This window comes from Capricornis sumatraensis, chromosome 20, assembly GCF_032405125.1.
Source record: "Capricornis sumatraensis isolate serow.1 chromosome 20, serow.2, whole genome shotgun sequence".
NCBI lineage: Eukaryota > Metazoa > Chordata > Mammalia > Artiodactyla > Bovidae > Capricornis > Capricornis sumatraensis.
The window spans coordinates 61406619-61422177 of record NC_091088.1 but is presented as its reverse complement, the minus strand read 5'-3'; the positions used below and the strand labels follow the sequence as shown (position 1 = coordinate 61422177).

The window sequence follows — 15559 nt, the reverse complement described above, 5'->3', positions numbered from 1 at the left end:
CCCCTGTGCCCCGCCCTCCCACCCCCGCCTTACTGGAGCCCAGTGGTTGGGTCCTTTATGAGGCAGGCTTGTGGGGACGGGGGACCTTGAGGGGCAGTGGTCAGAACAGGTGGACAGTCTCGGAGGAAGGAGCCCCTGGGAGCCGGGCCCCCCACACGCCATGGCGAGCGTGGTGGTGAAGACAATCTGGCAGTCCAAAGAGATCCATGAGGCCGGGGACCCCCCTGCGGGGGTCGAGAGCCGCTCCCAGCTGGTCCCCGAGACTCCTGGGGGGGTGACCAGCCCAGTCAAGGGGATCGCGAAGAAAAAGAAGGCTGTGTCGTTCCACGGGTGGGTTTGTAGCACCCTGTCAGGGTCCTAGGAGAAAGCAATGGCACCCCACTCCAGTGTTCTTGCCTGGAAAATCCCATGGATGGAGAAGACTGGTGGGCTGCAGTCTATGGAGTCGCGAAGAGATGGACACGACTGAGCGACTCCACTTTCACTTTTCACTTTCATGCATTGGAGAAGGAAATGGCAACCCACTCCAGTGTTCTTGCCTGGAGAATCCAGGGACAGAGGAGCCTAGTGGGCTGCCGTCTATGGGGTCGCACAGAGTCGGACACGACTGAAACGACTTAGCAGCGGCAGAAGCAGCAGTCGGGGTCCTAGCGCCCAGCGCTGCCTCCGACAGAGCACGAGTCCCACCGTGGGTGCTGGAGGAAGGGGTGGGGAAGGAGAGGACGGGGCAGAGGAGAGGCAGGCAGGGGGCCAGTGGCCAAGGGGGACTCAAGAGTGTAGGAGGAAGAAGGTAGTGGGGATGGAGTCAGAGGGACTAGGGGATGTGCAGACAAGGAAGAGGGAGGGGCCGTGCCCTGCTGGGGCCGCACCCTGACCCTCCTGCCCATTTCTCCGCCCCAGGGTTGAGCCTCGGATGTCCCATGAGCCGATGCACTGGTGCCTGAACCTCAAACGGTCCTCGGCCTGCACCAATGTGTCCCTGCTCAACCTGGCAGCCATGGAGCCCACCGACTCCTCGGGCACAGACTCAACTACGGAAGACAGCAGCTCACTGGCGCTGCCCGTGCCCCCTGCCTCCCCTACCCAACCCTGGGCACCAGATGACCCAGACATCACGGAAATACTGGTGAGGGACCCCTGGCTGGGCTGAGGAAGACCAGGGTCCTCACCCTGGTGGGAGACAACTGAGGATGGAGGGGTGGTCTTCATGATTGGAAATGAGAAGGTTCTGGTCACCCTACAGGGGCCTGACAGGCAGCCACGAATCTGCTCCATCGGGGGTAAATGATGCCTGTTGCCTGGGGTTGGTCTTCCATTCATTCAGGCACTTCCAAATGCCCTGAGACTGGGTTCACAGCTGGGAATCAGGCCAGGTCCCTGCTCCAGGGAAGCTCCCAGTCTGATGGGAGTGACAGATACAGATGGGATGATAAATTCCATGATGGCGGTAACACCAGAGATCCCAGAAAAGGGCCCCTCAAACCAGACTGGGTATATCAGGGAAAGCTTCCTGGAGGAGGTGGCGTTGGCACTGGGCTTTGAAGGATGAGCATGAGATCTCAGAAGGGACCACTTCAGAAGGTGTGACAAAACTGCAAGGTGAGCAAAATCTAGGAAAATTTAGAGAATTCTGACTAGAGCAGAGAATGCTACGTGTGCATGCTTAGTTGTGTCCAGCTCTTTGCAACCCTATGGACGATAGCCCGCCAGGCTCCTCAGTCGACGGGATTCTCCAAGCAAGAATACTGCAGTGGGTTGCCTGCCCAACTCCAGGGGATCTTCCTGATCCAGGAATCGAACCAAAGTCTCCTGTGTCTCCTGCACTGCAGGCAGATTCTTTAACCAATGCTATACCTTGGTCCTTTAACTCCCCTATCACCGTCCACCCCTTGCCAGGTTTCTCCTGGGCCAGGCTCTGAACTAGGCTTGACACAGACACTGAGAATCACACTAACAATAACCCTGGTTATAATGATAGTAAGATTCATTAGCAGATACTGAACACTTTCTATGTTCCGGAGCCTCAGTTTCTTCATCTGTAAAATGGAGATGCATGTGTATGTTCTTGCAAGAAATATTTCTTAAACACCTACAAATGTGTCAGGCACTGGTCTAGGAGCGGGAAATACAGTAGCACCTAAGACAGAGTTCTGTAGAGAACTTCACCCTCCTCATGAGATTGTCATGACAATGAAATGCAATTCATTCATGCAAAATATTTAGCTCAAGAGTCAGCCGCATGCTCAGCATATGGGTTAGTTGTTATCCCCATTTCACAGGCAAAGATACTGAAGCTCTAGAAGGTTAAACAGCACCCTCAAATTCACACAGCTTCTAAGTAGTGGGGCCAGGTTTAGGAGTCAGGGGTTGGAGGAGGCACCGTGCATTGATGGGGGCAGTACAGGTCACCATGGGAGCCCTGAAGAGCAAGGCCTTGGCCCAACTGGACGTGGTCAAGAAAGGCTTTCTCTCTGGAAGAGGCAACTCCCAGGTTGGATCTTGAAGATAAGGAAGGTGGAATACAGGGAAGGGTGTTCCACCTAGCTGGAACAGCATAAACAAAAGGACAGCGGTTGAAAAGAGCCCCGGGGGGGAACAGGTCCTTGTGGCTCAATTGTGGTGCGTGGGAGAGGTGAGGCTGGCAAGGGATGGAGCACAGGACACAGAGGCTGAGAAGTGTGGACACTCTCCTGAGAGCAACAGGGAACCACTGAGTGTTCCTGGGCAGGGGGAGAAGGAGCCACGCTGGAGTTTGGGCTCTGTACCCATTTACTGAGCACCTACTATGTGCCAGGCACTGTGCCACATCCCTGTGGTGGGGAGGGGGTTTCATTTGCCTCTCTGAGTTCTGCAAAGGAAATGGAATAATGACCCATTTGAAGAAGAAAAAAATAACTGAGGCAGAGAGAAGTGGTGTGACCCTCTGCATGGTTAGAGAGCTTGTAAGAAGCAGGGCCAGGACCAGAGGTTTAGTGGGTGTGATGCTTTCTTTCCTTAGGAGATGCCTCTGGGCCCAGGTGGGAGATGTTTGGAGGGGAGAGACTGGAGGCAGGTGGGCCAGAGAGGAGGCCAGGTGAAGGTCCCGGGTAAGAGGACCAGGTGGAGAGAAGGGAGTGGGCAGAGAGAGTCCAGCTGGGATGGATGGCCCGGGAGGCATCTCCTACCCCTCGCTGCCAGCATCGCTCAGGCAGTTCTTGCAGAGGTCCACCTCCCACTGGAGCTATTTCTGAGTCACATCCCCCAGAGGACTGTGATGCCTGAGAAAGAGCCCTGGGCGGCCAAGATCAAGGTCTGCTGCAGCTGCGAGCTCACTGTAGGGCTGCGGGGGAGCCCTGGCCTCTATGAGGCTTCTCTGTAAAATGGAAAAAACTACTGACAGGCAGCACCCTGGGCCGGGGGCAAGAACAGCAAAGAGGCGGGCAATAACAGGGACTGGAACACAGCGTCAGAGCTACATCAGGAGAGAAAGCTGGAGATGGACCGAGAGGAGGGGCAGAAACCCAGAGATCAAGCAGGACCAAGATCTGGGGCGGGGGGACAGGGATCCCAGACAGAGGAGGACTTGGACCTAGGGAGGGGGACAGAGACCAACTGAGGGGGACACAGAAAACCAGAGACAGAGGAGGGGGCCAGAGACCTGGAGAAGGAAGGAACGGACACCATAGAGAGAAGTGGGACAGAGAACTGGACAAAAGAGGAAGACACCCGTGAGTGATAGAGGCCCCGGAGAGAGAACGACGATCCCCAGACTGGATGGAGGGTCGGAAGAAGATGGGGAAGCAGACGCTTTGGTTCGTGTTTTCCTTTTTTTTCCTGGCTATGCCAGTGCAGCTTGTGGGTTTTTGGTTCCCTAGCCAGGGATCGAACTTGAGCCAACAGCAGTGAGAGACAGAGTCCTCACCGCTGGACTGCCAGGGAAGTTCCTGGTTCATGGCTTAAGCGCTGAGATCTTTATGAGGCCAGAGGATGCAACTGAGGAGGTGGTATTGCTTTTAGGAAATGTCAGTGCCTACGTGCAGAAATGGCCAGATTAGATCTTTGCAGCCTTGCTTCCCACTTGTCCTGCTGCCTGCAGCCTTCCCTGAGGTGGCTGTGCTAACCACCCTTCCTGGTGTGTCCTGTCGTATTCTCGTTACTTTTAATGATGCTGACACTAATCACGGCACTTGCCTTATGGATCCTAACATCTTGCTGACCCCTCCTCACCACCATCTGCCAAAGTATCATCATTCCCATTGGACAGGAAAGGAAACTGAGGCAGGCCTGGAATGGGGAATTGGACTGCCCAGCTGCATGGCGTGTGGGTGGCCAAGGAGGAGAGGTTTATCTCCTGATCTGGCTGCCGCCCACCTACACCATGGGGCTTCCCCAGTGGCCCAGTGGTAAAGAAGCTGCCTACAATGCGGGAGCCGCAGGTTCAATCCCTGGGTTGGGAAGATCCCCTGGAGGAGGGCACGGCAACCCACTCCACTATTCTTGCCTGGAGAATCCCATGGACAGAGGACCCTGGTGGGCTAGAGTCCATGGGGTGGCCAAGAGTCAGACGCCACGGCAGGGACTGAACAGGTAGCACAGATGCACCTCCTCCATGCCATTCACTTTTCAGCCAAGGCTAACAGGCTCAGCCTTCACTATTTCCCAAATCTGCTCTCAGAGAAGCTAAAACTCACCTCCAGTGACCCCAGCTTTTCTCCAGTGCCCTTTCTCTTTCCCCAAGTGTTGACCAGCCGCCTTTCTGGGTCAGCCTGTACTCTTCCCAACAGCAGCCCCGTGAAGGTAGCAATTAGTCCTTCCCTGTTTTACAAGAAGAGAAACAGAGGCTTAGAGAGGTGAAGTCCCATCTCTGAGGCCTTACAAGTAATAAGTGGGAGAACGGAGTTGACCCCAGGACCTGCTCCCCTAGTTTTCCAGAACCTCTACCTACAAGAAGTCCAAGACTTTTTGGGTCTTCAGTTTTAAAATATCATTCTGTGTATCTGTTAGCGATTGCAGTGAAACAAATGATTCATGACCTTAAAACAACAAATCTGGAGTGGTTTAGTTGGCTGCTCCTGGCTTAGGGTTGCAGTCAAGATTTTGGGCTGGTGGGACTTCCTTGGCGTGTCAGCGTTTAAGACCTCATGCTTTCACTGCAAGGGGTGCGATTTCATCCCTAGTCAGGGAACTAAGATCCTACATGCTGCTTGGCCAAAAAATATTAAAAAAAGAAAAAAAGATTTTGGCAGGGGCCATAGTCATCTGATGAGAAGGAAATGGCAGCCCACTCCAGTATTCTTGCCTGAAGGATCCCCATGGTGGGCTACAGTCCATGGGGTCACAGAGTCGGACGTGACTGAGTGACTAACACGTAGTCATCTGATGACTCCCCAGGTGGCACTAGTGGTAAAGAATCCGCTTGCCAACGCAGGGGATACAAGAGACATGATCCTTGGGTTGATCCCTGGGTTGGGAAGATCCCCTGGAGGAGGAAATGGCACCCTACTCCAGTGTTCTTGCCTGGAGAAAATCCCATGGACAGAGGAGCCTGGAGGGCTCCACAAAGCGTTGGACCCATCTGAGCAACTAGGCACACACAGTCATCTGAAGGTTTGACTGGGGATGGAGGGGGTGCTTTCAAGATGGCACACTCATATAGCTCTTGGTTGGTGGCCTCAGTTTCTTGCCACATGGGCCTCTCCAGAAGGAGCTGCTTATGGCCTGGCAGTTATCATCCTCCAGAGCCAGACAAGAGTAAGAAGGAAGCCACAGTTCCTTTCCTGAACTAGTTTTTTAAGTCACATACCATCACTCTGACTTATGCTATTTACTGGGTATGAGTCACTTGGTCCAGCCAACACTCAAGTGAGGGAATAAAGCACTACATTTGGAAACAGCCTCAAAAAATTTATGGGTGTATTTAAAACCACCATGGCTTTGTTGTGGGTTTTATTGTTTTTAATTATATTTTTTGTAGGTGCTTTTTTCCAGGATGAGGAAGTTCCCTTGTACTTTTAGTCTGTTGAGTGTTTTTATCATGAGAGGGTATTGGACTTTGTCCAAAGCTATTTCTGTATTCACTGACATGACTGAATTCCACACTCCCCTTGTATTTTACTAATATGGTATGTCACATGGGTTAATCTTCATGTTGAAGCAATTTTGCATTCCTGGGGTAAATCATATATGGTGTAGTATATAATCCTTTTCTTTTTTTTTTTTTTAAGGGCTTCCTAGGTGATTCAGTGGGTAAAAAATCTGCCTGAAATGCAGGAAACTCGGATTCAATCCCTGGGTTGGGAAGATCCCCTGGAGGAGGGCATGGCCACCCACTCCAGTATTCCTGCCTGAAGAATCTAATGGACAGAGGAGCCTGGTGGGCTACAGCCCGTGGGGTCGCAGTCAGACTCGACTGAGCACACACGCACACAATCCTTTTTATACGCTGCTGGACTTGGTTTGCTAGTGTTTTGTTGAAATGTTTGTGGCTATTTCCAGAAAGGATACTGGTCTGTAGTTTTACTATCTGGTGATGTCTTTGGTTTTGGTATCAGGGTAACACTGGCTTCATAGTTCCCTCCTCTTCTGTTTTTTGGTGAAGAGTTTGAGATGATTTGGCAGCAACTCTTTAAAAAAAAAAAAAAAAAAAAGATTGGTAGAATTCACCAGTAAAGACATCTGGGCTTTCTTTGTTGGAAGTTTTAAAATCACTAACTCAAACCCTTTACTTGTTATAGGGCTATTCAGATGTCCTATCTCTTCTCCAGTTAGTGTTTTGCAAGGAATTTTTCCATTTCATCTAGGTTATCAAATTTGACGGCATCCAATTGTTCATAGAGTTCCCTTGTAATCCTTGCTCTTTCCCTAAGACTGGTAGTAATGTCCCCTTTTTCCTTTCTGATTTTAGTGATTTGAGTATTCTTCCTCTTTTTCATAGTCAATCTAGCCAAGAATTTGGCAATTTTGTCGATCTTTTAAAAAAAAAAAAACAACTTCCAGCATGCTGATTTTTCTCTACTGTTCTATTTCATTTTCTCCACTGTAATCTTTTTTCATTTTCCTCTCATTCCAAAGTATAATTTCTCTTGTGATTCTTCTTCCACCCATTATTTATGAGTGTGTTGTTTAATTTCCATTTATCAATACTTGTGAGTTCCTCATAAATTCTTTCTGCGTTTGATTCCTAATTTCATTCTACTGAGGTCTTTGAGGTCAGAAAGCACACTTCGTTTTCATATCCTTTAGGGTCTGTCCTTGACCATATGAAGAACGTTTCATTCCACTTGAGAAGAATGTGTGTTCTGCTGCTGCGTGTTATGTTCTATAGATGTCTGTTAGGTTTGGTTGGTTTATAGTGTTGTTCAAGTCTTCTGTCTCTTTGCTGATCTACTTTCTAGTTTTCATTCTTTCTTTTTGAGGGGGGAGGAAGGGTGCTATGCCACGCGGCATGTGGGATCTTAGTTCCCTGACCCAGGGACTGAATCTGGGCCCTCGGCAGTAAAAGCACAGAGTCCTAGCCCCTGGACTGCCAGGGAATTCCCAATTCTGTTAGTTTTTGATACATATGTTTTGAAGCTCTATTAGGTGCATATATATTTATGATTGTTGTAATCTTCCCAATGACTTGAGTCGGTTTTGGTCACTTTTTTTCATTGTTTTCATTGAGGGGTGGAATTCGGGGGTTTCCAACTCCTCCATTTTGCTGATATCACCTTAATACAGTATTTATCATGGTCTTTATCCAGAGCGGTTGTGCAAGAAATGTGAAGTTGTTCCCATTTTACAATGGAGGAAGCTTGTTCTCTTTTGTTTGTGTATTACTTTAGCAGCTGTGAAAGAAAACCAAAATATCTGGTTGAAGCAGGATAGTTTATTGCTGACATAAACATCTCAAGTATAGCAGGTCAGAGGCCCCAGGGTTCTGGAGGCTCAGTTATTAAGTCACAAGTTTGGCTGCTGTAACAAAAAAGACACAAAGTAGCAGTGTTGGGTTTTTTAAATATTTATTTGGCTGCACTGGGTCTTCCTTGTGACATGTAGGGTCTTTAGTTACTGTACTCAGGATATTTTTAGCTGTGGCATGTATTTAGGCAAACTCTTAGTTGCAGCATGGAGGATCTTACTTCCCTGACCAGGGATCGAACTCAAGCACAGCATCTTAGCCACTGGAGCACCAGGGAAGTCCCCAAAGTAGCATAAACAAGGTGGAAAACGTTCTCCTTCTCACATGTAAAGTATTTGAAAGTGGTTGGAATTGAGTATGGCAGCTTCACAGGGTTGAGAATTTGATATTCTTTTATCTTGTGTCCTCCAGCTCATAGTTCAAGATGGCTGCCCTGGCTTTAGCCATCAACATCATGGGGAGAAAGGGAAGTATGCTCCCTACTTTCTTTTATTAAAGGCATGAATTGGAAATTGCCTATATTATTCCCACTCATATTCCATTGGCCAGAACTTAGTCACATGGGCTTGCCCAGCTGCAAGGGCACCTGGGAAATGTAGTCTTTGGCTGGGCAGTCATGTGCCAGGCTAACTCTTCTATAAATGTGGAAGACAGGAGAGAGGAGATCCTGTCACATGCAGCCTTTCTGAGCCAGTTTTTTTGAAAGGGGTCACAAAGCATTTTATGATGATATAAGGTAGCTATGATCAGCAGCTGCACGGCATCATGGTTTAAAACAATGGTTCTGAGTATAAATTCTGACAAGTGCACCTCACATACCATGTACCTGGGAATACAAAGGACATCTCCTCTTTGGGCCTCATTTGCCTCCCTTGCAAAATGCGCCAAAATAACCTCAAGAGGTGCGGTTGTGGGGAATAAATGGGAAAACGTGGGTAACTGCGTGACTTGGTGCATAGTGAGTGCTTATATTTGGAAAGTGGGTTATCTTTAGAATTCTCCACTGCCTGGAGAGAAAGACAGGGCATGTGTTTTAACAGTTTATCTTATTTATGTCTCTGGACCCAAAGGCATTTATCTCAGGTTAAGAACATCCCCCTTCTCCCACATGTCTGAGCAACCCCCAACCCCCTACTCCCTCCTGGATCCTACTTATTTTTCTTCCCATCCACTAAGCAGAAAAAGAGTCTGCCCCCTGGCTTAATAGAGCAAGAACACGGAGAATCAAAGAGGCGCAGCCCTGGCCCCCAATTCCACCAGCTATTCCAGGGCAGGATCCAGGTGTAAAGCCAGCTTTAAGACTTTCTCTTGGGGTTGGTGTTTGCTCCCCTACACCCACTGACCCCTGGGTGTCTCTGGTTCTTCCCCAGAGTGGGGTCAACAGTGGATTGGTGCGTGCCAAAGATTCCATCACCAGTTTGAAGGAGAAGACTACCCGGGTTAACCAGCACGTGCAGACGTTGCAGGTGTGAGGGCCACCCCGTCCCCCGCCAACACCTCCTCTTCTTCCGGGGCCACGTTCCCCTTCTTTGAGCTATCCTCCCGCTCAATGCACCCATAGCCCAGCTGGGGGAGACTGAGGCTCAGAAGGGAAAGGGATGTTCCCACCTCTCCTCCCCATGGTGTGTCCCCTGGAGGCCCTGGCTAACCCCTCCTCCCTTCCATGCTCCAGAGTGAGTGCTCTGTGCTGAGTGAGAATTTAGAGAGAAGGCGGCAAGAGGCAGAAGAACTAGAAGGGTACTGTAGTCAACTCAAGGTGAGCTGCTGAGGGGCAGGAGCAGGGCGGAAAGAAGGGAGCAGGAGTAGGAAGAGGGTGAGAGGAAATGGGGAGGAGTGGAGTGGTTGACAGGAGAGAGATGGGGGCAAGCGGACAGGGAGCATGGGAGAGGTCCGAGGACAAACCCGCCCTTTAGCCAAGCGAACCAAGGGTGAAGACAGTCCTTGCAGAAGAAGTGGGCATGTCTCGGCTGAGGGGGGTGGAACCTGCATGGAAAATAACAAGGATAAGGGTTGGGAGACGGAACCGGAATGGGAAGGCAGGGCCCCTGCCCTGGTGTCCTGACCCAGGAGAACTGCCGGAAGGTGACCCGGTCGGTGGAAGACGCTGAAATAAAAACCAACGTCCTGAAGCAGAATTCTGCTCTGCTGGAGGTAAGACGGAGGGGGTCTAAAGGTTTGAGGAAGTTACTCAAGTATGTGAGGTACTCGAGGTGGACTTCGGGTAGGACTTCCCGCCCTACCAACCACCATCATCACCACCACCACCACCGCCACCCTGCTCCTTCGTATTCATGGTCATACTTCTCCATGCACAGTCATATTCAGGTCCCAGGGAGAGGAATTCATGTCAGACTTGGAGTGGGTGGGAATGCCTGTCCTGCCCACATGCCCACTGATTTCCCAACAGAATGCTGGGAAAGCTTCAGTTCTTACTAAACAGGAGGGACTGGAGTTTGAGGCCTATCGAGGATTAGAGTTGGGGTGGAGGGCTAGATGGAGGCATTTAGAGGTTAAGGTGAGTTGGGACTCCAGCTGGGCGTCAAATGGAACCTCCCTCCCTAAACGTGCGTCCCCACATCCATTTACTTTCTAGTGTCAGGAATTTATTGGGCGGATCTGGGGGTGGAGGTGGAGGTATCGGTGGTGGGAGGCAAGGGGCGGGATGCTCAAGCTGACCCTGCCTGCCTTCCCTGCCCAGGAGAAGCTGCGCTACCTCCAGCAGCAACTGCAGGATGAGACTCCAAGGAGGCAGGAGGCCGAGCTGCAGGAGCTGGAGCAGAAGCTGGAGGCTGGCCTCTCCAGGCACGGCCTGGGCCCCGCCACCCAGCCCCTAGGCTGCTCCGGTCCGCCCGGGAGCCCCGATGAACCCCCGCGACCGCGAGGCCTGGCCTCAGGAGGCTGGGGAATGGGGCCCCGGGCAGGGGAGGGCCCCGTCGTGAGCGAGCAGGAGTTGCAAAAGGTCTCTGCCGGCCTGGACGAGCTGAGGTGAGTGGGATCTCGAGATGGGCCCGGGGGGTGGAGCCTCGAAGAGCCTAGGAAGGAGTATTCTGGGGCCATAACCCGAAAGGGCAGGACTTCGAAGAAGTGAGTAGAGTATAGGACTGGTGGCGGGGAGGCCTGTGAAAATGAGGTGGGCGAAGTTTGGGAAGGTGGCAGGTGGCTCCAAACTCAGGGGGACAGGGTTGGGGCGAGTGGTATCTTGAGGAGGCAGTGTGTGGAGCAGTTGATGGGAGGAAGGCCGAGAAGGCCAGGATATCTGACAAGGGGATTCTTTCCGGGCTGGGTTCTGGGGGACGTGAGAGGATTCCAACACATGGACAGGACGGGAGAATTCGGGGACTGGGTGGGTCCGGAGCCCCTGGCCTGGCGGACAGGGCGTGTCCAAACTTAGCGTTGCCGGGTTCCTTACCTCTTCCCCTACAGGAGGGAGGTGTCTTCGCTGACCGCCCGGTGGCATCAGGAGGAGGGAGCTGTGCAAGAGGCCCTACGGCTGCTCGGGGGTCTGGGTGGCAGGCTCGACGGTTTTCTGGGCCAGTGGGAGCGGGCGCAGCGCGAGCAGGCGCAGACCGCGCGGGGCCTGCAGGAGCTGCGGGGCCGGGCGGACGAGCTGTGCACCATGTAAGGGCCCACCCGAGAGCACTGTGGGAACCTGGGAGGGCGGAGCCTTGAGTGAAGGGGTGGGCCAATCAGCTGGAGTCAATCGGGCGGAGACTGTAGTACTGACAGGTGGGGGCCCCAATTAGAGAGGAGGGAGAGGTGCTTTCTACCTAAGGACTGAGGGGCGGAGCCCTACAAAAGACCGGCTTCCCTGGTAGCTCAGCTGGGACAGAATCCGCCTGCATGTGGGAGACCCGGGTTCGATCCCTGGGTTGGGAAGATCCCCTGGAGAAGGAAATGGCAACCCCCTCCAGTATTCTGGCCTGGAGAAGTCCGTGGACCTGTATAGCTCCTGGGGTCGCAAAGAGCCAGACACGACCGAGCAACTTTCACTTTCACTGCATCTTAAAAGGGCAAGGGGAGGCAAATGGAACAGGACAAACCAGTTAGAGAACAAGAAGAGGCATTCCCGAAATAAAAGAAAAAAAAAATGGACCAGTCAGAGCAGAGGCTGCGCGTGTGGCGAGGTATTGCAAACTGTACGGAGGCAGAGGTACTGGGCTAATCTTGGGTGGAGCCTTGCTGGGCCTTCACCCTGCTATACAAAAGTAGAGCGGTTCCTGTGAAACCTTTGGTAAGCCAAAATAGCATAAAGCAAAGAATCAACTACCTTAGAATACATCTTGCCAACAGATGCACAAAATAAATTGAGGTAAAGCACAGATGCCCACAGAACGCAGTTCAAAGATACGGTGCTTGATGCCTAGATACTGAGTGTAGTTCTCAGAGGAGGAGCTTGGTGGCTCCACTCACTGCTTGTTGTGTGTCCTGCTTCTGTAAAAGCAGGCTGAGCTGGGAAGAATTGATACTTTCCAACTGTGGTGCTAGAGAAGACTCTTCAGAGTCCCTTGGACAGCAAGGAGATCAAACCAATCAATCCTAAAGGAAATCAACCCAGAATATTCATGGGAAGGAAACTGATCCTGAAGCTGAAGCTCCAGTACTTTGGCTACCTGGTGCGAAGAGCCGACACACTGGAAACGACCCTGATGCTGGGAAGGACTGAGGGCAGGAGGAGAAGGGAGCGACAGAGGATGAGATGGTTGGTTGGATGGCATCACCAAATCAATGGACATGAGTTTGAGCAAACTCCAGAAGATAGTGAAAGACAGGGAAACCTGGCCTGCTGCAATCAATGGGTTGCAAAGTACAAAACGAATGCTTTGTGCTTTTTTCATAAAAGCAAAAATCCTTTTCTGATTTCTTTTGGTTAGTGAAAACAGGTTCTAATGTAGGTATTTCCTTAAAATGGACTGGGATAAAGCGACCTTTCAGAAATCAGAGGACGCCTGTATTCTCTTTGAGAGGCAACCTCACTGCACTGCTTATTCGCACATCTCAGGGTGGAGCGGTCCGCAGTGTCTGTGGCTTCCCTGAGGAGTGAACTGGAGGGGCTGGGCCCAGTGAAACCAATTCTGGAGGAGCTTGGACGGCAATTTCAGAGCTCTCGGAGAGTGTCTGACCTCTCTATGAACCTGGATCGGGGAGCCCAAGGCTCCTGTACCCGCTGTGCCAGGTAAGGGGGCAGCACCTGGCTCCAGGTGCATTCTGTGTCATATTTGAGGACACAGCATCCAAGGAGATGAGACTTTAGCATGAATGGAGAGGAAGATGCACTGTGGAAGACAGGGCAGCCCCATGTATTATAGGATGGGCCAGTCTTGCTGCATTTGGGGAGTCATATTTCTTCCCTTCCCCACACGGTGAAGTCAGTGTTTTGTGGAACACGAGAAAGTCTTGCTTTGTTTCGAGCATCCTAGATTTCCAAGTGCATCATGGGAAGGTTGGGCAGTGGTACTGGTGGGAGGCAGAGTTGTCCAGTGCACTGTAGGGAAGTGTGAGACCTTGGGGTATTGGAGAGGCACCGGATACCATGTTTAACCTGTATTAGGAATGGTGGGGGCACTTCCAATACAATGTGGGATCAATTTTAACTAGTGCATTGTGAGAAATGTGAGTTTTTGATGTGCTGAGGGCCATCTGCTGTCGGGAGTGGAAACCCCCAGCACTGTGGGAGTTCCCCATGCTGTGGAATCCAAAGTACACCTGATGCACTGTAGTCTGGCCCCCATGCATGGTGGGAAGGTGGCCTGGGTGAAAGCAGGTAGGCCTGGGCCATCCTGGTCTGAGGCCTCTTTCATCTGGTGACTACCCCTCCCCCAGCCAGGGGCAGCAGTTGTCCACGGAGTCCTTGCAGCAGCTGCTGGAACGAGCGCTGACCCCGCTAGTGGACGAGGTGAAGCAGAGAGGCCTGGCTCCTGCCTGCCCCAGCTGCCAGAGGCTACACAAGAAGATTCTGGTACCAAGGACCATGGGCCACCATGGTCCAGTTTGTGATCAGGGCAGGGGGAGGGGAGCCCCAGGCACAAGGATACTGCTGGTGTGTGGCAGGATGGGAAGGGTGAGCTGGGGGCAGCAGGTGTTGGGGGAATGCTTGGCTCTGATATGTCAGAATGCGGGGGCGCGAGGAGAGCAGTTTGGTTCTTAGTGAGTCATAGGTCAGTCATTATGGAAGCTTGGGTGATGGACTTGGGCCCAAAGCATCATGGAACCTGGATCTGGTGCTTTGTGGGACAGAGAAGACAGACACCAGTCTATAGCTTCGTGGAATATAAGCCTTATTTTCTATGAAACTTGAGAGGCAGTGCATTATATGGGATCATTGCAGTCAGACGGGGGACCAGTGACTACAGCTCACAGTAAGCTAACGCATTATGGGAAATGGAACCACAGCCCTTCCTGAGGCATTGCACACACACAGGCACAATAGCAGGTGGAATCTGAGGCTGGTGTACATTCTGAAACATAGTGATCTAGTATATTATGGGATATTGGCCTAATGTGTGATGGGATAAGAGTTGTAGTGGGTGAGACGGACAAATGAGGCAGTAGAGGACCTGGGGCCTGGTGCATTGTGGGACACAGGGCACCAGAGCACTGAGGCCTATTATTGGGACAGAGAGTCCTGATAGACAGGAGATGTGGGGTCTTGTGAATTATGGGATGTAGACGGTCACCACGTGATGAGAGATGGGGGCCCAGATGTCAAGCACATGGTGGCTCATGGGCAGTAAGGAACAAAGTGACAGATGCTGATTTAGTGCTTACAGGGACAAAGAAGGCCAGTGCAGTCAGTAAAGGACAGATGGTGGGACAGATATAAGTCTAGTGCGCAAGGGAATAAGGAAGGCCCAGTGCATTGTGGGATGCTGGGGTCAGCCTCAGGCTCAAGGCATGATGGGATACTCCCAGGGGGGATGTGGGCCCCAGGGGACCCTACCCCTTGCGCTTCGCGATCCAGATCCCCCCTCCACCCCCAGCCCAGTCCAGCAAGCCCAGCGGCGCCTACGCTCCTCTCCCCAGGAGCTGGAGCGCCAGGCCTTGGCCAAACACGTCAGGGCAGAGGCCCTGAGCTCCACCCTTCGGCTGGCCCAAGACGAAGCCTCGCGGGCCAAGAACCTGCTGCTGACGGACAAGATGAAGCCGGAGTGAGGAAGGAGGCTGAGGGCATGGGAGGAGGGTGAGGTCTGGGGGAGAGGGCCTGAGTCACCCCCACCTTCCACTTCAGCCCCAAGGCCTCTGGCCTCACCAGCACTAACTGCCCACTGTCTCATTACAGGGAGAAGGTGGCCGCTCTGGACTATCTACACTTGAAAATGTGCTCCCTTCACGATCAGCTCAGCAACCTGCCACTTGAGGGATCCACAGGGACAATGGGGGGAGGAAGTGGTGGGGGAACTCCCCCAAAACGTGGGGGCCCAACCCCTGAGCAATAAATGGCCCCTCATGCTGGCATGAATTCAGTCTCCTGTTTGGCACCAAAAGAGAGTTCGTAAAATTGCACACGCCACACACCAGCATCTGTGCTCACTCTGACTTGATCCTCAGCTGACGGGATGTCAATGATGGTACACTCTTCTGATGAGTTCTGCTTGAAAGGGGAGTCAAGAATGAACTGATAGCCAGTGTGGAGAAGTGGGAACAAAGAAAGTTCAAAAGTCTCAAATTTGTCTGTGTTCAATC

At 52.0% G+C, this 15559-nt stretch overlaps 1 protein-coding gene across 1 annotated transcript; it reads left to right on the top strand.

Annotated features, from left to right (window-relative positions):
* The first annotated feature begins 160 nt into the window (after nt 1-160).
* Nucleotides 161-15312, top strand: TSKS (testis specific serine kinase substrate). The gene is made up of 11 exons (XM_068993324.1): nt 161-330; nt 901-1126; nt 9250-9345; nt 9552-9635; nt 9947-10030; nt 10578-10864; nt 11303-11497; nt 12879-13052; nt 13700-13835; nt 14900-15024; nt 15156-15312. The coding sequence occupies exons 1-11, from the start codon at nt 161-163 to the stop codon at nt 15310-15312; spliced, it is 1734 nt and encodes a 577-aa protein (XP_068849425.1).
* The last annotated feature ends 247 nt before the right edge of the window (nt 15313-15559 follow it).

Coding starts and splice junctions, on each gene's coding strand:
- TSKS (XM_068993324.1), top strand. CDS start 161: ATGGCGAGCGTGGTGGTGAAGACAATCTGGCAGTCCAAAGAGATCCAT. Junction 9,346..9,551: donor AGCACGTGCAGACGTTGCAG/GTGTGAGGGCCA, acceptor TCCATGCTCCAG/AGTGAGTGCTCTGTGCTGAG. Junction 9,636..9,946: donor GGTACTGTAGTCAACTCAAG/GTGAGCTGCTGA, acceptor GTCCTGACCCAG/GAGAACTGCCGGAAGGTGAC.